Raw genomic sequence first — 23867 nt, 5'->3', positions numbered from 1 at the left:
GACTGTAGCCCGCCAGGCTCCTCCGTCCATGGGATTCTCCAGGCAAGAACACTGGAGTGGGCTGTCATGCCCTCCTCCAGGGGGTCTTCCGGACCTAGGGATTGAAGCCGAGTCTCCTGCACTGGCAGGTGGGTTCTTTACTGCTGAGCCACCAGGGAAGCCCCAGAAAGATGACTGCTTATTTACTAAAAATATACTTCAATCCTAGTGATAACTCCTATCTGGAATTATTATTCCCAGGTTTTAAAAAAAAAAAGTTGAAAATATACTGTCCTTAGGAACTTCACAGGAGCACAGACCTAGGAATAATTTTGGCAGAAACTGGAAAGTATCCTCTGGTGACAGAGCAGGAGGTAATCCTGCAATTCTCCCTCTCTATGAGAACCTTGACAAGGGACTTGTTAGGTAAGGATCTGGTCATTACAGAACTAAGTTATGGGTGAAAAATAACTGAAGCCAATGATGTAAGTTCATGCAAAGAATTCAGCAACAAACCCAATCAGAACTAGATGCTCTCTTCTCCCATACAGGCTGAAACTGCCGCAGGAAGAATTTAGATTAGACATAAGGAAATATATTCTGATTGAGATGATTGCAAGATATTGAAATGGGTCACCTAGGAAAGTTTTGGAATATTATTTCCTAGCAACTGCTAAAAATAGAACTGATGCTCAGAGATGGCTCTAGGCAAATGTGAGGAATCAGAGACTCAAGACTGTCATAGCAGAGGGCAGTATTAGAAATCATCAAATCCAGAGGATCCCAAACTTGTCTTCACGCTGAATCGCCTGGGAGTCTTTATCAAAATTCCCAAATCCAGGCTGCAGCTGGGGCCACTGCACTCACAGTACAGAAGCAGGACAGGCATCAGGATTTTGGAAAACTTCTCAGGAATTCCCAGTGGGCAGCCTAATTAGAGTATCGTGGGCCTAATGAAAGATCTCAGGTTACAGATAAAGAGAGGGAAAACGACTTTTCTAAGGTTACCAGGGTAGCAAGTGGCCCAGAAGAAAGACAGCCCAAGTCTCCTGATCTGGCACACAGATTTAAAACACAGAAAGTGTTTTCAAAAAGAAAGAGAAACAAGATGGGAGGGAAGTTCAAAAGGGACGGGATATATGTATAGCTATGGCTGATTCATAAAAAAATAAAAGAAAGAAAAAGAAAAACAACTTATTTTACATACATGGATTCAATACATTACTACTATAGATAATTTAAAAGGAACACTGAAACTGCCAATGAAAATTAATAATTCTCAATCTACTATCTAGAGATGTTATTAATCACTGTTGATAATTCTGCATGTTATACTGTTTTTTCAGAGTTTGTATGTACTTTTAAAATTTTGTAAAGGTCAGGATCATCCCTATGAACATGGCAGTGGGGTTTCTAGAAATCCAGGAAGCTAAAGGTACTGATGGTGTTGGGTGCTGCTCTGGCATATGGCTGCCATTTTCTCCCCATCCTTGATGGACACGTAGCATGAGGTCTTATCTTTCTTGTCATCAGCATTCAGCTAGAGAACCAAATGGATTCAGGATGGACTCTAAGCTCTTCTTGAGTAAAGACACAAAGACACAAAGTCCAAGTGTCAAAGTCCGCCCTGTGGGGTTAATGTCACCAACAACCAGACAGAGAAGCTGCCTCTGCTTCCACTCATGTGGGCCTCTTCACTTCCCTGATGCTTGAGATCCTTGCCTTGTAAGTCAAGATCTCACCTAAGTTTACGGTGGTCTGTATTTGTGTGTAAGTATGTATGTCTGTTCTCACCCATCCCAGACAACCAGAATGATGCAAAGCTATTATTCTGAATGGGGTATATCTTTATCATTGATCCAAATAATCACTGTGATTTAGTGGATCCATAAAATCAAACTTCCACTAATGAAAGAAAATTCTAATTTCAAAGCCCCCATTTTATTATTGCTAACCGGCAATTAAAGCTTAAACCTAATTTTATGAGGTGACTTAAATCTGACACTCAAAATTCAATGTCTCTTCAGCACAGGTAGAAAATCAACGCTTTAATATCAAAAGCCACCTTATTTTGAAAAGGAAGATTCTCTTTAGAATACCAAATGAGTCATAAGAAATGATTTAGAAAAGGAAGTGAGAAATTTGAAATGTAGCCTTCTCAAGTGTGTTCTTTACATCAATGGCATCAGTAAACACTGCTTCCATCTGAGTTTAATTAGGGGATTAGTTTTGCTTAGTCTGTGAAAGTGAAATATCTTTTTACATTCAGCTTTAAGGGTAGAGTGATCTATCCACTTTCCTTCTGTAGTCATATCAGGTAGTTAATCTCGTATATATCTGTATTTTCACTTCAGAGCTGTGCAGAACACAGAAATAGAATATTTGATGGCTTATCTCTTTTCTATGACTACCCAAGCTGTTTCATAGAGGGAGCAAATGGTGTTAATAACTGTAATATTCTGATTTTTGGATCTGACTTGAGGTTATTTTTAATCTTTGGATGTAAGGTAATTAGGATGGGACATCTCTAAACCTGTTTTTCCTCAGATTTCACCATGTAATTCAGTTTTTCACAGGAAATCAAATTTACCTCTAATTATTTGCATGTGGCTCCATGTATGATATCGATAATGTCTAGCTATGTTTTAATGCCTCTCTGCCTTTTACTTTCTCTCCATGCCTCTTGCCCTCTTGGTCCATTAAATATAGTTGTCTGTGTCAGGGGTTGATGTATTTCAGATACCAAAGACTTTAATATAAATTAAAACCAACTTATTAAATAAAGAAATCTGATTTGAGAAAAGAAAATATATCTCTTAGACAAATTCCAAGTTTGAGTAATTTTTAATATTGTTTACTATTTGAATTCAGAAGTTCCTCCTTTTACCAACAGCTCCAAGGTAATGTACAAAAGTGGGTTCCAGTTCTGCCTGCTAGTAATTAGCAGTGTTTATTGAGGGACTAGCTTGGGCATCTGTGGATTTCAGCCCCTCCTCTACAGTGATGGGGTGGGCCCTAAGAATCCCTGGCATGAAGCGCAAAGTCTAAATGGCCCATAACATCTCTCACAGTTCAGTTCCAGAGAAAACTGGAGATCTCTGGGAACTTCATTAAGATCTGTGACAGTTAGTCTTATGTGTCAACTGGACTGGGTCAGAGAGTGCCCAGACATTTGGTTAAACATTTCTGTGAGCCTATTTCTATGTGAGCTTAGCATCTGAACTGGTAGACTGAGTAAAGCAGTGGCCCTCTCCAATGCAGGTGACCATCATCTAATCCATTGAGGGCCTGAACAGAACAAAAAAGCAGAGCAATGGAGAAATCTTTCTACTTGTTTGCATGAGCTAGGACATTGGTCTCCTATATTCAAACTGGGACTTATACCATCGGCTCTCCGAGTCCTCATGCCTTTGGATTTGGACTGAAACTACACCACCAGCCTTTCTGGGTCTCCAGCTTTCAGATGGCAGGTTGTGGAACTTCTCAGCCTTCATAATTGTGTAAGCCAATTTCTTACAGTGAAATCTCAGTTTCTGTCTGCCTCTGTCTTTTATCTCTACCTCTATCTATATGTCCTACTTGTTTCTCTAGAGAACACTGACTAAAACAAGATCTAAAAGGAAATCATCTAAAGATCAATCATCTACGAGGAGGAGGAAGGACTGGAAACTCTCATGGAAAACATCCACTTTCCTAATCCACAGGAATTATTTATGTATGGAACATTCACTATGTACCATCAGCATACGGCATATTATAAGCTTTAGTTAAATGAATAAAGGAAATTTAAGATGCTGCTTTGCCCATGGATAGTTTACTGATTTTTTTTTTTTTCCCCACTTCAAATAAGCTTTATTTTTCCTGATGGAAGGGACTTGCTGTGGGGAAAACTGGGTCTTGCTCTGGTGTGCAGGGTCATGCTCAGTAAATCTTTAATTTTCTGCTGATGGGTGGGGCTATGCTCCCTCCCTGTAAGTTGTTTGGCCTGAGAGGGCCCGGTCTTGGAGTCTGAAGACTCTACGGTAGGGCTAAAGGTGACCTCCAAAAGGACCTATGCCATGGTATGCCTCCCAGGACTGCTGCTGCCAATGCCCCTGTTCCCACAGCAGGGCCTATCAACCCATGCCTCCACAGGAGACCCTCAGACTGAGACAGACCTGTCTGTGGGTGTCTATTTTGGGTCACTGCTCTTTTCCCCTGGGTCCTGGTGTATATAAGGTTTTGTTTGTGTCCTCCAAGAGTCTTTGTTTCCTCCAGTCATGTGCAAGTTCTGTAATCAAATCCCACTGAACTTCAAAGTCAAAAAAGATGTCCTTTTCATCATAGGGGATTGGAACACAAAAGTAGAAAATCAAGACAAACCTGCAGTAACAGGCAAGTTTGGCCTTGGAGTAAGGAACGAAACCAGGCAAAGGCTAACAGAATTCTGCCAAGATAATGCACTGGTCCTAGCAAACACCCTCTTCCAACACCACCAGAGAAGACTCTACACATGGACATCATCAGATCGTCAATACTGAAATCAGATTTGATTACTTTTTTTGTAGCTAAAGATGGAGAAGCTGGCTACAGTGAGCAAAAACAAAACCTGGAGCTGACTGTGGCTCAGATCATGAACTCCTAATTGCAAAATTGAAGAAAGTAGGGAAAACTACCAGGCTATTCAGGTATGACCTAAATAATACCTGACTTATGATCATACAGTGGGAGTGACAGATTCAAGGGATTAGATCTGACAGAGCGCCTGAAGAACTATGAATGGAGGCTTGTAACATTGTATAGGAGGTGGTGAGCAAAACCATTCCCAAGAAAAAGAAGTGCAAAAAGGCAAAGTGGTTGTCTGAGGAGACCTTACCAATAGCTGAGAAAACAAGAGAAGCAAAGGGCAACAGAGAAAGAGAAAGATATACCCTATTGAAGGCAGAGTTCCAAAGAATAGCAAGGAGAGATAAGAAAGCCTTCCTCAGTGATCAATGCAAAGAAACAGAGGAAAGCAACAGAGTGGGAAAGACTAGAGATCTCTTCAAGAAAATTAGAGATACCAAGGGAACATTTCATGCAAAGATGGGCACAATCAAGGACAGAAATGGTAAGGACCTAACAGAAGCAGAGGAGATTAGAAGAGCTGGCAAGACCACAGAGAAGAAATGTACAAAAATGGTCTTAATGACTCAGATAACCACGATGGTGTGGTCACTCCCTAGAGCCAGACATCCTCAAGTGTGAAGTCAAGAGGGTCTTAGGAAGCATTTGTACAAACAAAGCTAGTGGAGGTGATGGAATTCCAGCTGAGCTATTTCAAAGCCTAAAAGATTATGCTATTAAAGTGCTGTGTTCCATATGCCAGCAAATTTGGAAAACTCATCAGTGGCCACAGAACTGGACAAAGTCAGTTTTCATTCCAATCCCAAAGAAGGGCAATGCCAAAGAATGTTAAAACTACCACACATTATGCTCATTACACATGCTAGCAACATAATGCTCAAAATCTTTCAAGCTAGGCTTCAACACTACATGAATTGAGAATTTCCAGATGTACGAGGTGAATTTAGAAAAGGCAGAGGAAGCAGAGATCAAACTGCCAACATCTGCTGGATCATAGGAAAACCAAGGAATTCCAGAAAAACATCTATTTCTGCTTCATTGATTATGCTAAAGCCTTTTACTGTGTGGATCACAACAAACTTGAAAATTTTTAAAGATATGAGAATACCAGACCACCTTACCTGCCTCCTGAGAAACCTGTATGCAGGAAAGAAGCAACAGTTAGAACTAGACATGGAAAAACAGACTGGTTCAAAATTGGGAAAGAAGTCAAGGCTGTATACTCTCACCCTGCTTATTTAACTTCTATGCAGAGTACATAAAGCAAAAAAATGCCATGCTGGATGAATCACAAGCTGGAATCAAGATTGCCAGGAGAAATATAAAGCAGGGCTAAGGCTACTAGAGTTCTGCCAAGAGAATGCACTGGTCATAGCAAATAGCCTCTTCCAACACCACCAGAGAAGACTCTACATATGGACATCACCAGATGGTCAACACTGAAATCAGATTGATTATATTCTTTGCAGCCAAAGATGGAGAAGCTCTATGCAGTCAGCAAAAACAAGACCAGGAGCTGACTGTGGTTCAGATCACGAACTCCTTATTGCCAAATTCAGACTGAAATTGAAGAAAGTGGAGAAAACCACTAGACCATTCAGGTATGACCTAAATCAAATCCCTTATGACTATACAGTGGAAGTGACAAATAGATTTAAGGGACTAGATCTGATAGACAGAGTGCCTGACGAACTGTGGACGGAGGTTCGTGACATAGTACAGGAATGAACCCCTGACTTCACTATTTCACAAAATAAGATCTTTAACATGCATATCTCATTTGTCCCTTTTAAATAAATCAGAATTAATAAAATTCAACCTACAGGGAGTTGTATAGAATAGTGATGATTGGTTTATATGGCATGGCATTGCTAATCAAGAGATAGGATTTTGAAGACATAGAAAACACATTTATGGTAATCAAAGGGGAAAGGGGGTGGGAGGGATAAATTAGGAGTTTGGGATTAGCAGACACAGACTACTATCTGTAAAATCAAGGTCCTACTGTACAGCACAGGGAACTATAGTCAATATCCTATAATAAACCATAATGAAAAGAATATACATATATGTGTGTATATAACCAAATCACTTTGTTGTACACCAGAAACTAACAGAACATTGTAAATGAAAGATGAAAGTGAAAGGGTTAGTTGCTCAGTTGTGTCTGACTCTTTGCAATGACACGAGCTGTAGCCAGCCAGGCTCCTCTGTCCACGGGATTGTCCAGGCAAGAATACTGTAGTGGGTTGCTATTTCCTTCTACAGAGGAACCTCCTGACCCAGGGATTGAACCCGGGACTCTGCATTGTAGGCAGATTCTTTACTGCGTCATCTATACTTCAATAAAGAAGATAAGGTTTTGTAGGTTCCAGATAAATAGAATTACATTATTGCTCCTACAGAAATAAAATTCCTAGAAAATTATTTAATAGTTGGTCTTAAAAGTAAAAAGATATCCAACAAAAGAGAGAAAGAGATATTGAGAGGGAGGTTTTCAAATATTCCTACAAGTATCAGAGCTGGAGGGTACCTGTAGCAGAGACTGCTAGCTGTCAGTCACAATATACTTTCCTTTCTTCTGTAGTTGTCCAATGAATTCACAACACATCTAATCTTTATGTGACCTATCTACAGTTTGACATGGGAAGCATGTTAGTATTCCTAATATCACTAGACATTTTCACATGGTCTTAAATATTTTCCTATGGTATGCTAAGCTTTAGGCTATCTGTATCTTAAGCAGTTAACCTCAAGATTTCTCCAATATTGCCCAAAGAATGTTTCCATGTATTTTCAGAAGATTTTCTCTTTTTTGGATATTGAATCTAAGTCAGAATGATTTAAGTAGTGTTTAATCCATTAATCTCTTCCACCTACTTCAAAGAGATGACACTGTCATAGAAAGCAAGAGAAAATATGAGGGGGTGGGACAGACAGATAATCTTCTTGGTAGGAGGGTGCTCAAGTCAGCAGTTTCTTTCATAATACTATATTAACAAAAGGAGTTCAAGAATGGCCTCCAATTCCCTTCAAGCATTTAAGATTCCTAAGGTGCCTATCAAGCATTACATTGTTTTTTTTTTTTTTTCAATTATTTTTATTAGTTGGAGGCTAATTACTTCACACCATCACAGTGGGTTTTGTCATACATTGACATGAATCAGCCATGGAGTTACATGTATTCCCCATCCCGATCCCCCCTCCCACCTCCCCCCCCACCCGATTCCCCTGGGTCCTCCCAGTGCACCTGGCCCGAGCACCTGTCTCGTGCATCCCACCTGGGCCGGTGGTCTGTTTCACCAGCATTACATTGTTTTAAGCATGATATTTCCAAGTCAAAATTAACAGAGATAGTCAGTCACACCTCCAGACAAAGGAATTACTAGTTAACATTAAAGTCTTTCACTATCCATGTCCTTAAACAGTAATTACTAATATGCCTGTGTTTTTCATATACATTAGTGTTGCTGAGGGAAAATTAGCCTCAAGTCTGATGAGGAGTTATTTTTAGAGGTATGTCCTTAGTTAGTTGAGCATCAGACTTCTTATCTGAGGGTCCAGGATTCAAGTCCCTGTTCAGGTGTTTACTTTGGGCTTCCCAGGTGGTACTAGTTGTAAAGAACCCACCTACCAATGCAGAAGATGTTAAGAGACATGGGTTCGATCCCTGGGTCAGGAAGATCCCTGGAGGATGGCATGGCAACCCACTGCAGTATTTTTGTCTGGAGAATCCCATGGACAGAGAAGCCTGGAGGGCTATAGTCCATGGAGCTGCAAAGAGTTGGACACGACGGAAGTAACTGAGCATGCATGCACTGAAGAGAAGTTATCTTGAGCACTGTATCCTTTGAGACAAGACACAGAAATGGGAAGTTAGGAGACAGCTTTCAATGAGGCTTGTCAGGGTACAAAGTTCATCTTGTTAGTAGGTTAGTGATATTTCTTAAACACACATTAAAGAAGAGATACTTCAATGAAATAAATGCATTAGAGTTGCTAATCTGTTCATTTATTTAGCCAGCAAAAGTTTGTGGGGCCTTGTTCTGTATCAGAATCTCTGAAAGGTGCTAAGAATACAGAGATGAAACGCAGTCCCACCTGTAAGAGGTCAACACCTAGTGTGGAGCTGGATGTGTAAAACCATAATAACTATACCATGGGGTAATCATATATGATCATCTCCCAAGCTGCAAATTCCTCCAATTCTTCCAGAGCTTTAAGGGCAGAAGTATCTTACTCAATTTTCAATTCCTAGTGCCTAGCCCAGTGCCTGGCCCATAGAAAGAGTTTAAAACACGTCCTGATGACATGACAAAGTTGTCTACTCTCACCACTATTATTCAACATAGTTTTGGAAGTCCTAGCTATAGCAGTCAGAGAAGAAACAGAAATAAAAGGAATCCAGATCAGAAAAGAAGTAAAGCTCTCACTGCTTGCAGATGACGTGGTACTATACATTGAAAACCTTAAAGATACTATCAGAAAATTACTAGTGCTAATCAATGAATTTAACAAAGTTGCAGGATACAAAATTAGTACACAGAAATCACTTGCATTTCTATATGCTAAAAATAAAAAATCAGGAAGAGAAATTAAGGAATCAATCCCCTTCACCACTGCAACAAAAATAATAAAATACCTAGGAATAAGCCTACCTATGGAGACAAAAGAACTGTATACAGAAAATTATAAGACACTGATGATAGAAATCAAAGATGACATAAACAGATGGAGAGATATTCCATGTTCTTGGATAGAAGAATCAATACTGTGAAAATGACTAAACTACCAAATGCAATCCACAGATTCAATGTGACCCTATCAAATTACCAATGGCATTTTTCACAGAACTAGAACAAAAAATTTAACAATTCATATGGAAACACAAAAGACCCTGAATAGCCAGGAAGTCTTGAGAAACAAGAATGGAGCTGGAGGAATCAAACTTCCTGACTTCAGATTATACTACAGAGCTACAGTCATTGAGACAGTGTGGTACTGGCACAAACATAGAACTATAGACCAATGGAACAAAATGGAAAGCCCAGAAATAAACCTATGCACCTTGTTTTTGACAAAGGAGGTAAGAATATACAATGGGTTAAAGACGACCTCTTCAATAAGTGGTGCTGGGAAAATTGGACAGCTACATTAAAAGAATGAAATTAGAACACTTCTTAACACCATACACAAAGACAAACTCAAAATGGACTAAAGACCTAAAGGCAAGACCAGAAACTATAAAACTCTTAGAGGAAAACATAGGCAAAACACTTGATGACATAAAACAAAGCAAGATCCTAGAGTAATGGAAATAAAAACAAAAGTAAACAAGTGGGACCTGATTAAACTTAAAAGCTTTTGCATAGCAAGGAAACTATAAGCAACGTGAAAAGACAACCTTCAGAATGGAAGAAAATAATAGCAAATGAAACAACTGACAAAGGATTAATTTCTAAAATATACATACAGCTCAAACAACTCAATACCAGAAAAACAAACAACTCAATCAAAAAGTGGTGAAAAGACCTAAACAGACATTTCTCCAAAGAAGACACACATATGGCTAACAAACACATGAAAAGATGCTCAATATCACTCATTATTAGAGAAATGAAAATCAAAACAACGAGATATCACCTCACACTGGTCAGAATGGCCATTATCACAAAGCCTACAAACAATAAATGCTGGAGAGGGTATAGAGAAAAGGGAATTCTCTTGCACTGTTGGTGGGAAAGTAAACTGATACAGCCACTATGGAAGATGGTATGGAGATTCCTTAAAAAAACTAGGAATAAAACCACTATATGACCCAGCAATCCCACTCCTACGCATATACCCTGAAGAAACCAAAATTGAAAAAGACACATGTACCCCAGTGTTCACTGCAGCACTGTTTGTAATAGCTAGAACACGGAAGCAACTAGATGTCCATCGACAGATGAGTGGATAAAGAAACTGTGGTACATATACACAATGGAATATTACCCAGCCATAAAAAGAATGCATTTGAGTCAGTTCTAATGAGGTGGATGAACCAAGAGCCTATTATACAGAGTGAAGTAAGTCAGAAAGAGAAAGATAAATATTGTATACTAATGCATACAAACAGAATCTAGAAAGATGGTACTGGAGAATTTATTTGCATGGCAGCAGTGGAGAAAAAGACATAAAGAACAGACTTATGGACAAAGGGAGAGGGGAGGAAAGGGTGAGATGTATGAAGAGAGTAATATGGAAACGTACATTACCATATGTAAAATAGATAGCCAATGGAATTTTCTGTATGTCTCAGGAAACTCAAACAGGGACTCTGCATCAACCTAGAGGGTAGGGTGGGGAGGGAGATGGGAGGGAGGCTCAAGAGAGAGGGGACACATGTATACCTATGGCTGATTCATGCTGAGGTTTGACAGAAAACAAAATTCTGTAAAGCAATAATCCTTCAATTAAAAAATAAATTAAAAAAAAAAAAAAACATGTCCTGATGAATTTGTTGCTACATCCAGTTTACTCTGAAGGCTGAGGCACCTAGAGAGACTAACGAGGTAGACAGCTCCAGAGGCTGGCTGGCTGGCTTCCTCTCTGCTGACAGTGGTAAGAGGCATTTCTGACGTGTGGTTGCAGGTGTGCTGACTGTCCACGTGACCTCCTCTCTCTGCAGAGGCTGCACAGTGCTCTCTAGGGATCTCCTTCCGGGGAGGCAGCTTCAGGCCTCACTGAGCCCCTGGAGCTCCTTCTCCGCTTCTCACTTCTGCACCTCCTGTACATCTTTCTTAGGGACTTGAAGCTAACAGCATGTTTAGGCAGCTGGCTAGGAAGAAAATCCAAGAGGAAGCATGGAGGAAAGTCCTTCAGGGAACAGGCATTTTTTTAGACAGCCCAAATTAGGAATATTTGGTTCTTTGACCTAAAATTACAATACTTTGAGCCAAGATGAATTTACAGTGATTTTTCAACAAAATGTAGGATGAGGAGGCACAAAACTCCACATACGGCCTCACTGAATCTAACCATTCAACCTGAGCTTGAGCAATGTCAGTCTTCACACACAAACAGGTTCCCCAGTCATTTAAGATATGCATAAATGTGTACGTGGTGATAACTGTCTTTAGTAGAAGGACTGGAATTTTAGGGCACTTTAGGTCAACATTAGTTGAATTGCATGCTGTTAGGTATTACAGAGTCTGTGCATAGCCTAGATCATACCATGTAGAATATAACACAGGTCCAAAGTCACACCATGGCAAGAGTGGTTGCTGTTACCTGTATTGTAATGGCATTGTAACACAATGACTGTGTCTCACTGACTGACACTGAGACCAAGACAGCCGCAGAGGACACGTCAGGGCAGTCCCTGGGAGAGATCTGTACCCCAGAGACAGAGCTGATTGTTTACATCAGCTATGAAAGTGCAAATACTCAATTACATTAGAAGGTGATACGGCACTTTTCAAGTGTTTTTCATGTTATGTGATTAACAATTAGCCATCCATCCATTCATTAACAAGTATTTATTAAGTACTTACTAGTTACCCCAGAAGAGGAAACGGCAACCTACTCCAGTATTCCTGCCTGAAAAATTCCATGGACAGAGGGACCTGGGAGGCTGCAGTCCAAGGGGATGCAGAGAGTCAGCTATGACTGAGCAACTGATCACGGACGCAGGTACCAGACACTGTTTTAGCTCTTGAGGTACAGTGTTACATAAGAGACAAGATCCCTTTCCTCATTGAGGTTACATTTTAAAGTGGACAGAGAACAGACAGAAAGGTAAATAAAAATAAATAAGGGAAGACAAAGTGATAAATCTAAGAGTGAAAAACAAAATCTGAGGTGCTATGCAGCAACTGGTGGTCAGCTTCAGGTTTTCTGAGGCGTTGACACCTGAGCTAGAATCTGAAGGACAAAAAGGAACCTGCCACACCAGGATTTGGGAGAGGAATGTTCCCTGCAGAGGAAAGAATGTCGACGGCAGGCAATGGGGCTGTTGTTCAAGATGAACAGAGAGCACGGTGGTGCCCCTGGAGCTGGTGAAGGGCTGAGACGCAGAAAAAGCTGGAAAGGAGATCAGGTGCCAGGCCTGAGGCAGGATGATGACCAAAAAAAAAAAAAAAATGAGGGTTTAAGAACAGAATAAAATGAGAAACAGAAGGAATACTGGGACCAGATAATATAGAAATGGAGATTGGAAGCACTGAACTTGCCCCAGGCATGGTTTTCATCTGGGTCTCCCTGTTGTTTAGAACAGTCTCTAATAAAGCCGATCTGCGGTGCCATTCTTTATCAGTCTTGAAATGAAGAATGTGGCACTTTTCGTTCTCTTTAAGAATCTGAGATTCTACCACAGTGCCCATTGGAATTTACCACTTTTTTCTTGATTACCAACATAGAACACATTTATGACAGAACATTTGGAAAATACAGATAAGCTAATGGAAGAAATTAAATCACTCCCAAGTACAGCCACCCAAGGAAAACTACTGTGAACATTTGGGCACAGACTCTCTTGATGATTATACAGTGCAGTGATTCAGAATACAGGCTTTGGAGTCTAGGAGGAAATCATGACTTTATAACTTGCTAAATGAGAGTTGTTCATTTTTAGTCTATCTTAATTGCTTATAAAATGCCATGCAAATGTCTGCAATATCTTTAAGCCTCAGTTTCTCATCTGCAGGATGAAAACAGTAATATTACCTTCCTCATAGGCCTGCTGGGGCTTCCCTCATAGCTCAGTTGGTAAAGAATCTGCCTGCAATGCAGGAGACCTGGGTTCATTTCCTGGGTTGGGAAGATCCCCTGGAGAAGAGAATGGCAACCCACTCCAGTATTCTTGCCTGGAGAATCCCATGGGCAGAGGAGCCTGGTGGGCTACAGTTCACTGGGTCGCAGAGAGTTGGACATGACTTAGCTACTAAACCACCACAAGGCCTGCTGGGAGGATTAAACGAGAATTCATGCAAAGCTCCTGAGGCAGTGCCTGGCACAGAGTATGTATTCCAAACACTCAGTTGTGTCAGACTCTTTATGACCCCATGGACTATACAGTACATGAAATTCTCCAGGCCAGAATACTGGATTGGGTAACCGTTCCCTTCTCCAGCAGATCTTCCCAACCCAGGGACCGAACCCAGGTCTCCCGCATTGCAGGCGGATTCTTTACCAACTGAGCCACCAGGGAAGTCATTCCAAACACATTAGGTATTAAGCTATTAGAATTTTATGAACCTGGGATCATACTATAAAGTTATCAGTATATAAATTAGTATTCCTATTATCACTAGACATTTCTACATGGTCTTAAATATTTTTCTATGTTGTAGTTTTTAACGGTTTTATAGCATTTTACTGTAGAGATAATACTTTAGTTAATTCTGCTGTGGTACACTTGGGCTATTCCCAATTTTCACCACTTAAAAAAAATTCTACAGATAAAAACATTGCAAACTTTTATAACTATTTCTCGAAGATAAATTCTAAGAAGTGGCTGGGTCAAGTGGCATGTATATTTCCAAGACTCTGTGACACATTTTATTATGTCTTCTGCTAAGGATTTAGATTAAACCCTCGATAAGAATAATGTCGGGAAGTAAGTAGTTCACATATGTGTGCAGTTTCGTAGGTCTGATTTACCATCAGCTTGGAGAAATACAACCCCCACCCCCCACGCCTCATGCCTTTTTCCCCACACCTGTTCACACCTTCTGGTCAGCACCATCCTCTCTCATTCCTTAAGGAAGCTTCTCAGTTCCAGGCTTCCAGCTGAGCAAATATGCTTACAGTTTTCTGATTTGCTAGGAATTCTGCACTTAGTTGCTTCACCTGAAGCTACAAACGGATAGCACTTTTAGTACATTAGAAATCCAAGCCCCTCATCTTATAATGCAGAAACTAAACTGGAAGGGAGCAAATGCCTTGTTTAAGTCGGTCATCTGGTCCATGCCACTGCTGGACAGCAACTCAAAGCTAGCTCATTCCTTTATCTCTAGTACCTAGTTCAGCAGCCAACATGTATAGACAGCCATTAATGTTTGCTGATAACTACTTGAAGTAATTTACAGCCTTTTAGGATTTTGCAGCTGGAAAGAATCATAAAGGTGTGGAAAAATGAGACTACCTTGATTAATGAGGTATATTATTATTGTTCAGTCGCTCAGTCGTGTCCGACTCTTTGCAACCCTCTGGACTGCAGCCCTCCAGGCTCCTCTGTCTATGGGATTTTCTAGGCAAGAACACTGGAGTGGGTTGCCATTTTCTTCTCTAAATTAGGTATGATGTTTAGTTATTAGTGACAACTTGGAGTAACAACTCTGGTCTCTCAATTCCCAAGACATACCAGGAGAAACCAGAAGAAAACCAGGCTTCCTGGGTTGAGATGGGCATCAGGTAGAGAAGGGATTCACCTAAGTTTGCCTTGTTCCAGAGAGAGCAAAGCCAGGGGTAAGAAAACAGGTAGCTGCTGGTAGACCATTTCAGCCTAATTCAGGGAAGACCTTTTTAATAGTCAGGATTGTCCAAAACTGAAGTAGATTTTCTTGAAAAGAAGTGAGCTGTTCCTAACTGGAAATGTTCAAATAGAAACAAGGTATGTTTGATTAAATAATTTGTCAAGTATGTTTAAGAAGAAAAACTGTTTTGTGTGACTGGTTGGAATAGATGACTTCTAAGGTCTCCACCAGAACGAAGACTAAGTGATTTTATGAATAGATAGATGGACAATTTTTTTCTTGTTGCTATGTCACTTTGTGCTTATGTCTTGTTTAGTGTGGACCCATTGTCTCCTCCTCACAAATAGGAATAGATAAATTCTAAAGTCTTTTCTTCCCCAAGATTCTATGGTTCTAAATAATCTTTTTAGTGCTAATTCTGTGTATTATACACAGTAGGAGTTCAAAAGAAACTTAAATTCTCTTTTAAGTCAGAAAATTCTACATTTAAGATAAATTGAGCTACAGCCTCCATGCAGTTGAACAACTGGAACTCAGCTGGTCTCAATCAAGTCTATCAGCTGATCACATTCAATAGTACTAAATATGCATTAACTTTTTTTTTAATAAAAAGGTTAAAACTAAAAGAAGAAATTTGGGTGGACTGTATTGTGATGAGATTAAAGTGTTCTCTTACTAGGCTTCTGATTGATGATATGAAATTTGACTGGAATTACTTGGTTCATGGGGTCACAAAGAGTCAGACACGATTGAGCGACTGAACTGATTTCCTAGAATATAGAGAACTTTTTAATATTAAATTGCTAGTATGATTTAATTGCACTTCAAGTATGAAATTACTGAAAGACTGCCCATTGTATAATACTTTTGTCCAAATTCTAGTGGTAAGACTGACACATAAATGAACCATATTACGGGAATACTTTCAATTTGCAAGATTTCCCATCAGTAATAGAAATGGAGGTCCTGACAAGTTCATACTTGGATTGGGTGAAAAGCTCCGCTCTCAAATAGTCATCCCGCAAAGCTTTGGTGAGAATCATAGATGGGACCTGTGATGCATTCTTTGCAAATCTAACCAGGAAGGAAATGGATAAAAAACAGCTAAGGATGCCTTTTTTGGCTTCCCTTTTCCCCTTCTTTCTTTCCCCACCCCCTCTCTTATTAGAAGGTTAAACAAGGAAAAGTAATGTTCAAATTAAGTATTTAATTTATTAACACTGCCATTGTTTTGAACATTCTTGACAGTAAAAAAAAGAAAAAAAAAAAAAAAGAAAGAAAAATTATGGCTCAAGTCAAGATGGGCTATCATTGATTAGAATTTCTCAGTTCTGCCTTTTTTCCCCACCCAGTGAGGAAAATGTGTATTTCAGGGATAGCAAGATCTTCTACGTTTCAGACATTGTGCTAGACGTCAAATAGAGAAAAGAAAAAAAAAAAAAAAAAACAACAATCAGGCATGAAGCTTTACCTCATAGAAGCATAGAAAATGCATAGCACAGGTTCATCACGGGAGCCTGATGAGACTCGGTAGTTCTTCCTGACCCAAAACTCCAGATAGTCACTGCTAATCTACCACAGACTTGTAAGAGTTGACAACTATTAGTCACCCCATGTAGGAAGTCAAAAGTTCTCTGGTAACCAGGTCTCATTCTAACAGTTATAGTCATGGTTTGTTCATGTCTATAAAGACCCATTTCAACCTAGAGGGCTGGGAGGGAGCACAAAAAGGAGGCAATAGATGTATATTTAAGATTCACGGTGCTGATTCACGTTGGCAAACGGCAGAAACCAACAGAACACTGTAAAGCAATTATCCTCCAATTTTAAAAAAAGACCCACTTCTTATGTCTTTGTTTGACTTTTTGAATTCCACTCTCAGAAACACGAAACAGAAAAAATAAACCAAAAAGCTACCTCCACAGCTGCTTTCGCTCTTTCAAATTCTTCTTCTAAGGAATGGTTTCTGGAAAGCAAGGCGCTCCCCCAGCGCTGCTCTTTGGTCAGTCGAGCCTGAAATAAACCAAACATAATTTTGGAATCACGTAATATAAAATACAAACATTTTTCCTTTTCTCATAGTACCCTGGACTTTAAGAAGCACCTGTGATTGACGTCACTTTTGGAGTACTTCGCAAGTAGAACGCTTCTTAAATGGGGACGGTGCCAAAATGTGCGTCCCACTCACACGCAGGCATCTTCTAACAGAGCGTCTCAGCCGAGGTCATATTAAAACATCAACACCCAGGCCCCACCTCCCAAAGATCTTACATCTCATTGGTCTAGGTTCAAGGCGTTGATAGGTTCGGAAGTCTTCCCCACAGTTAGGCTGGAATCTCCGTTATAGAATACACCTGGAAGCTGAGGTTTGCACTTTCAGCTTGTTAGGAGGATCAGCCTCAGGTGAAGCTGCGAAGGCCGCAGCCACGGAAGGCAGCTGCTAGGCCTTTCTCCTTCCACTTGAGCTGGGCTTCATGCTGAATTCTCTTTCCTTTGCCTTCCCTCTCTTGGCACACATCTGTCTCATGCCACATTTCCTCAGGTCACTGCTCTCTGCTCAATAGTCACTTGGATAAAATCATGTCTGGTAATGCCAACTGCTTTGTCACAATTAACAGGAAATGTGACACACAACTTAGCTAAATGTAAATATTTTCAGAAGATCCCCCACAAAGAGTTTGCTAGAATTTAAAAAAAAATATCTATTTTAAATTTCACAAACAATGATTGCATTCTTTTTGAAAAAATTAATCATGGTAAATCAGAGGCATAATTCTAGACCTTTTCCCCTTGAATTTGCATGTATATTTATGCACCCATGGATAGAATATCACAGTGTTTCAAAAAGCTTTTGGAAACGTAAATGGTGCTATTCTGTGGCTTGTTTTTTTTCTATTCAGCAATGTACCTTGGAGAGTCTCCACATGTTGCACTCCTAGATCTACCTCAGTCTTTCCCCAAGGATTTCCTGGTAAGTATACACTGTATTGATTAGAACTCTCTCCACGAGCATTGAATGTGTCTGATTTTTCTCCATGTGATTGCTTGTTTTCTTATCTTCTTCTCTGATCCTCTTGCTCTGCTGTGGGGTCCACAGGGGGAGGACTTTGGTAACTCTTGTATTGCCCCACCCTGAGCCCAGGGTCTGACAAGTGATACATGCCCCAAGGATGCCTGTGGATGGATTGTGGGGGGAGGACCAGCACTGCTAAGGCAGCTAGGCCTTGGGGAGCAGGGGGAGAGAGGCTAGGAGTCAAGTCCCCTACCCCCTTTCACTTCAGAGCAGGGGTGGCTCCCTGGCCACGTGGGAGATTGCTGTTCTGCAGGGGTGCTCAACCCCTGCTTCTAGGGGAATTACTTGAACAGACCTGGGCCCCACCCCAGACCAATGAAGTGATCTTTGAAGGTGGGGCCCAGGAATTAAATGTTTGAAAAGCTCTGTAGTGATTTTTAAAAGTAGTCACATTTGAAAACCAAAACAATGGCAAAACTTTGCTCTTCACCCAGCACTTACCATCTATTCTGTTCGGTTGCTTTTCATTCTTTCTCCATCATTAGTGGTCCTCAAGAGGAACCCCCCTCTTTAATGATTACACAGTATTCAATCCCTGTGTTGGGAAGATCCCCTGGAAGAAGAAATGGCAACCCACTCCAGTATGCTTGCCTGGGAAATCTCATGGACAGAAGAGCCTGGCGGGCTACAGACCATGGGGTCGTAAAGAATCGGACACAACTTAGAGACTGAACACCACCAATACCAGGGCTTACTACATGCCAGGTACTGCTTCAAGTCCTTTACCTACTGGAACTCATGTTGTCTTTTCAACAACCTGAGGTAAGTACTAGCATTGACTTCATGACCCTGAAGCACAGAGGGCTGACTTGACTTGCCCCTGGTCTCACGGCTAGTTCAGCGGTAGGACCATTGCTTCTGGGCCATGCTGAAAACCACTGCATGCACTGCCTCTCACAGGAGGCTGTACTCAACTGGCCATTTTAGGAAGATGCAAAATATAGAAAAGCTGTCCCTTGGAGACAGGGACATTCATGCAAGGTTGAGAGAGCTAGCCAAGAAGCTGTCTAGAATACCGTGGGCTGAAAATAATAATAAAGTAATTACTAGGAATGTTTCTGAGCATAAACAAGTCTTAGACTGCCTTCTGCCTTAATGGATGTGAAAGGTTAATTTATTGGAACACTAACTTATGTTTTCTCCTCTTTGATGTATTTATTCCCTGCTATATCCCTGGCCTCTCCTAAGAGTAGGTACTCCACAAATAATCAGTAAATATACTGTCAGGGAATACATGAGTGACCAAATTAAAGGTATTTCTCTTCCCTACTCCCAGAAGGTGGCTGTGTGTTCTCAGTCAAGGTCTCATGGCCAATCTGGAGGCTAAGGAGAGTTTATAGGAGATTGAAAGGGACTTGATTTTTGTGCTGTACCTGGACTGGCAGATGTCTGTGCTAGTAAACCCTGGTTTGGGGGTGGAGTGGGGATGGCTGCAGGATGCCCTAGTGGGGTTCCTGGTAAAGAGTGATGCCTGTGAGTAGCTCAGGGTTGAGGCCTCTGGAGCAGTGCCTATGGTCAGAAAAGGGAAGGTGATGAAGGCAGGTCAAGGCAGTGATGCTATTGCTTTGGCATCAGTGCCTTGCTGACTGGTGGGCGAGGCTCAGTGGCCTCCCAAACAAGCATCCTCCCTTATTCTCTGGGCCCTGTAGAAGTTACTGTATTTTTCTAATCCAGAAAATCGAGTCAGGGAGGTGAAGATTGACAGAGGTTCTAGAGATTAGGATATGAACGTATCTTTTAGGGGGGCCACCATTCAGCCCACTGCCACCCTCATCTGACACTCTTGGGTGACAATATATTTGCTTAACAAATATAAAGGCGCAGATGATTTATAAGCTTTTAGAACTGATAACCTATTAGGATCTTACAGCCTGGTAGAGAAGTTAATGCCAAAGATGATATGACTTTATTGTCTTATAGACAGTTAATCAACCTTGTATCTAACTTGGTAAACTTTTTATTTTGACATTTCTTTCCCAGCTGGCTATGTAAATCTCTGTTCCTTATTCCTTTGCTTTTAGAACCAATTCTTTCATTTTCCTGCAGGTTTGTTCATGAAATAAATATTTGTTGAGATAAAGTTAAAAAAAATGGACACACATGGTAAGAAATAAACTTTGTGCATTTATATAATAATGACAGACATTAGGAGAAGAAAGAGGAAGCACTAACATTTTTATCCCCAAGGCACCTCCTTTAATTAGAGGCACTTTTCACCAGTGAAATATGATCTGTCTTTCCTGTGAAGCCTGACCGAACAGGACTCCATTACTGTCACTGGCTTCCCTTCATCAATGTTTCACGACCCAAGTGGATTATGAATCATAGGATGCAAAGGGCACCATATATCAGGAAGAAGAAAATCTCTCAGGATTCTAGACTTACAGTTTATGTTCTCTTAACTGCCTAAAATAGTAAATGTAAATACAATCTTACCGTGCAAATGAAATTTTGTTTTGATAGGACAGTTACTATTTAGGTAAATGCTATTTCCCACACTGTTAGGAAAGCCTGATGTTATTACTAATTTGAATGTTAGCTACCTCACATTTTAAAGCCATATATTTTTCCTAAGGAAGCATAAAATAAATGCTATAAAATCTAAGTAGATACTGAATGTAAACAAAGGCAGTTTGCAAGCTGAGGGTGGTATATATCTAAAGGTTCTCAAACATTTTAGCAACTCAGCAGTGCCCAGGCATGCTGATTTAGGGCTGAGAATGAAAAACAGACTAAACACACAGTCAAGAATAGCCTTCATTTTGAACAATATTTTTTTTTTTTACATCTAATTTCATTACGGGCAAAACTGTAATATGGAAAAACATAAATAATGCTAGTAAACTGCAGATATTTCTTAATATTTAACTAGAGGAATGATAAACAAGACAGTTACACCTGTAAGTTTGACTTACAGCTATTTTGGTAGCACAGTGGCTGTAATAGCAGTTCTCAAGCTTTAGCATGCATTAGAGTCACCCACAGGTCACCTTCAGTTTGCAGGGCTCCACCCCTTGGGGTTCTGAGTCAGTAGGTGTGGGGTGGGGTATAGAATTGTCATTTCTAACAAGTTCCCAAGTGATACTGACACTGCTGGTTTAGGGACCACACTGTGAGAACTTCTGATCTAGGAATTGACATTATGTGTATGTGGGTGGAACTCTGGAGTTCACAAATATACTCTGATGTAGTCATTTCTTTCCTTCTTTGCATGGTTTTGAAAAATGCTCCACAATTAACAGTTACCTCCTGGAAGTGCTTTGGCTTTAAAAACAGCATTTTAATTTGTTTAAGCTAATTGGATTTTAGGGTATTACAGTCTCCAAAGAAGGAAAGCATTTAATTCCCCCAGCTGTTGATTGCACTGAATGACTGGCACTAGGTGAAGGGAGAGAAGAAAGAATTAAATAACTCTGAAAATAATATTATGCTTTATTCTCTTTATTCAAAATTATGGCTGTGATCAAAACAGTCATATGATCAAAACAGTCAAATATGATTTGCAAATGAGTGTATTTGTGGCTGTGGTGGTCCTAGCATAATTTTCTTGGCTAACATCTAAAGCCATTGTTCATAGCTCCTGATACAATTGATAGATATCTTCCACCAAAACACATTTTTAAAAGGCTCAGCATCTTTCTGAAGGAATTGGAGGAGAAAAGGGATTTGCTTAACTGTAGAGAAGAAAAATATAACAACTAACAGAGATATATAACAGTCATTAAAAACAGCCTCTCTAAAGTCAGTTTGCCTGGGATCAAATCCTGGTTTACCATTTACTATTAATGGTGACCTTGGACAAATTACTTAACCTTTATAATCCTCAGTTTTTTGGGAGGGTGGGACATGCCACTTGGTTTGTGAGATCTTGTTGTTGTTCAGTTGCTAAGTCCTGTCTGACTCTTTGCGACCCCGTGGACTGCAGCACACCAGGCTTCCCTGTCCTTCACTATCTCCCAGGGTTTGAGCAAACTCATGTCCATTGAATCAATAATGTCATCTTACCATCTTATCCTCTGTTGCCCCCTCCTCCTCCTGCCTTCAGTCTTTCCCAGCATCAGGGTCTTTTCCAATGAGTTGGTTCTTATGTGTCTGGTGGCCAAAATATTGGAGCTTCAGCTTCAGCATCAGTCAGTTCAGTCACTCAGTTGTGTTTAACTCTTTGCGACCCTATGGACTGCAGCACACCAGGCCTCCCTGTCCATCATCAACTCCCTGACCTTGGTCAAACTCATGTCCATCGAGTCAGTGATGCCATCCAACCATCTCATCCTCTGTCATCTCCTTCTCCTCCCACCTTCAATCTTTCCCAGCATCAAGGTCTTTTCCAAAGAGTCAGTTCTTCGATTCAGGTGGCCAAAGTATTGGAGCTTCAGCTTTAGCATCAGTCCTCCCAAAGAATATTCAGGACTGATTCCCTTTAGGATGGACTGGTTGGATCTCCTTGTAGTCCAAGGGACTCTCAAGAGTCTTCTCCAACACCACAGTTCAAAAGCATCAATTCTTCAACAGAAAGCTTTCTTTATGGTCCAAACTCATATCCATACATGACTACTGGAAAAGTCATTTTGATTTTGGTCATACCTGAATGGCTTAGTGGTTTTCCCTACTTTCTTCAATTTAAGTCTGAATTTGGCAATAAGGAGTTCATGATCTCAGCCACAGTCAGTGCCAGGTCTTATTTTTGCTGACTGTGTAGAGCTTCTCCATTTTCGGCTGCAAAGAATATAATCAATCTGATTTTGGTACTGACCATCTGGTGAGGGCCATGTATAGAGTCGTCACATGTATTGTTGGAAGAGGGTGTCTGCTATGACCTGTGCATTCTCTTGGCAAAACTTGGTTAGCCTTTGCCCTGCTTCATTCTGTACTCCAAGGCCAAATGTGCCTGTTACTCCAGGTATCTCTTGACTTCCTACTTTTGCGTTCCAGTCCCCTTTGATGAGAAGGACATCTTTTTGGGTGTTAGTTCTAGAAGGTCTTGTAGGTCATCATAGAACTGTTCAGCTTCTTCAGCATTAGTGGTTGGGGCATAGACTTGAATTACTGTGATACTGAATGGTTTGCCTTGGAAACGAACTGAGATCATCAGCATCAGTCCTTCCAGTGAATATTCAGGGTTGATTTCCTTTAGGATTGACTGACTTGATCTTCTTGCTATTCAAGGGACTCTCAAGAGTCTTCTCCAGCACCACAGTTTGAAAGCATCAATTCTTTGGCACTCAGCCTTCTTTATGTTCCAACTCTTACATCTGTACATGGCTATTGGAAAAACCATAGCTTTGAATATACAGACCTTTGCTGGCGAAGTGTTATTGTAATTTTTCTGCTTAGGGCTTATCAGGCGTGACTTTGGAAATTCGATTTTTAAAAAAAACTGTGTTTAGAACACTTTTGTTTAATCTGGACTCATGACAGAACAGATCATCTAAATACTTTCTTCATTAAGATGGCCGTGATATTTTTTCTTAATCAGCCAGCAGACATTTATCATTGAAAGTACAGAAAAATGGTGTAGCTTTTGTGTCAAGAGCTGATTCCCAGAGCTTTGTGCAAAGGTGGGTAGCCCATGGTTCCTGTCTGCCTCCAACCATGCAATTCTATGTTATGGACTATCAAGGCAAATCAGGACTGATTTTTAAAGAAAATGAGCAGTCTATTAGCAAACACAACTAAAAATTATTTTTTGGAACTAGCTTCAAATGCTAAAGGAATAAAAATTCATCCTTTCACGTTTCCCATCTTTAACCATT

General features: G+C 40.4%; 1 protein-coding gene across 11 annotated transcripts in view; it reads right to left on the bottom strand.

Moving 5' to 3' along the window:
* The window catches only part of PEX5L (peroxisomal biogenesis factor 5 like), a 266793-nt gene that overhangs the window by 76326 nt on the left and 166600 nt on the right, over positions 1-23867 (bottom strand). For all 11 annotated transcript variants that reach the window (XM_043473663.1, XM_043473660.1, XM_043473661.1 and 8 more), the window contains one exon: positions 16959-17054. In XM_043473663.1, coding sequence (XP_043329598.1) covers positions 16959-17054 — 96 coding nt within the window. The remainder of the gene's footprint in view (positions 1-16958; positions 17055-23867) is intronic.

This window comes from Cervus canadensis, chromosome 7 (genome assembly GCF_019320065.1).
Source record: "Cervus canadensis isolate Bull #8, Minnesota chromosome 7, ASM1932006v1, whole genome shotgun sequence".
Taxonomy (NCBI): Eukaryota; Metazoa; Chordata; class Mammalia; order Artiodactyla; family Cervidae; genus Cervus; species Cervus canadensis.
This window is presented reverse-complemented; position numbering and strand designations above follow the sequence as displayed.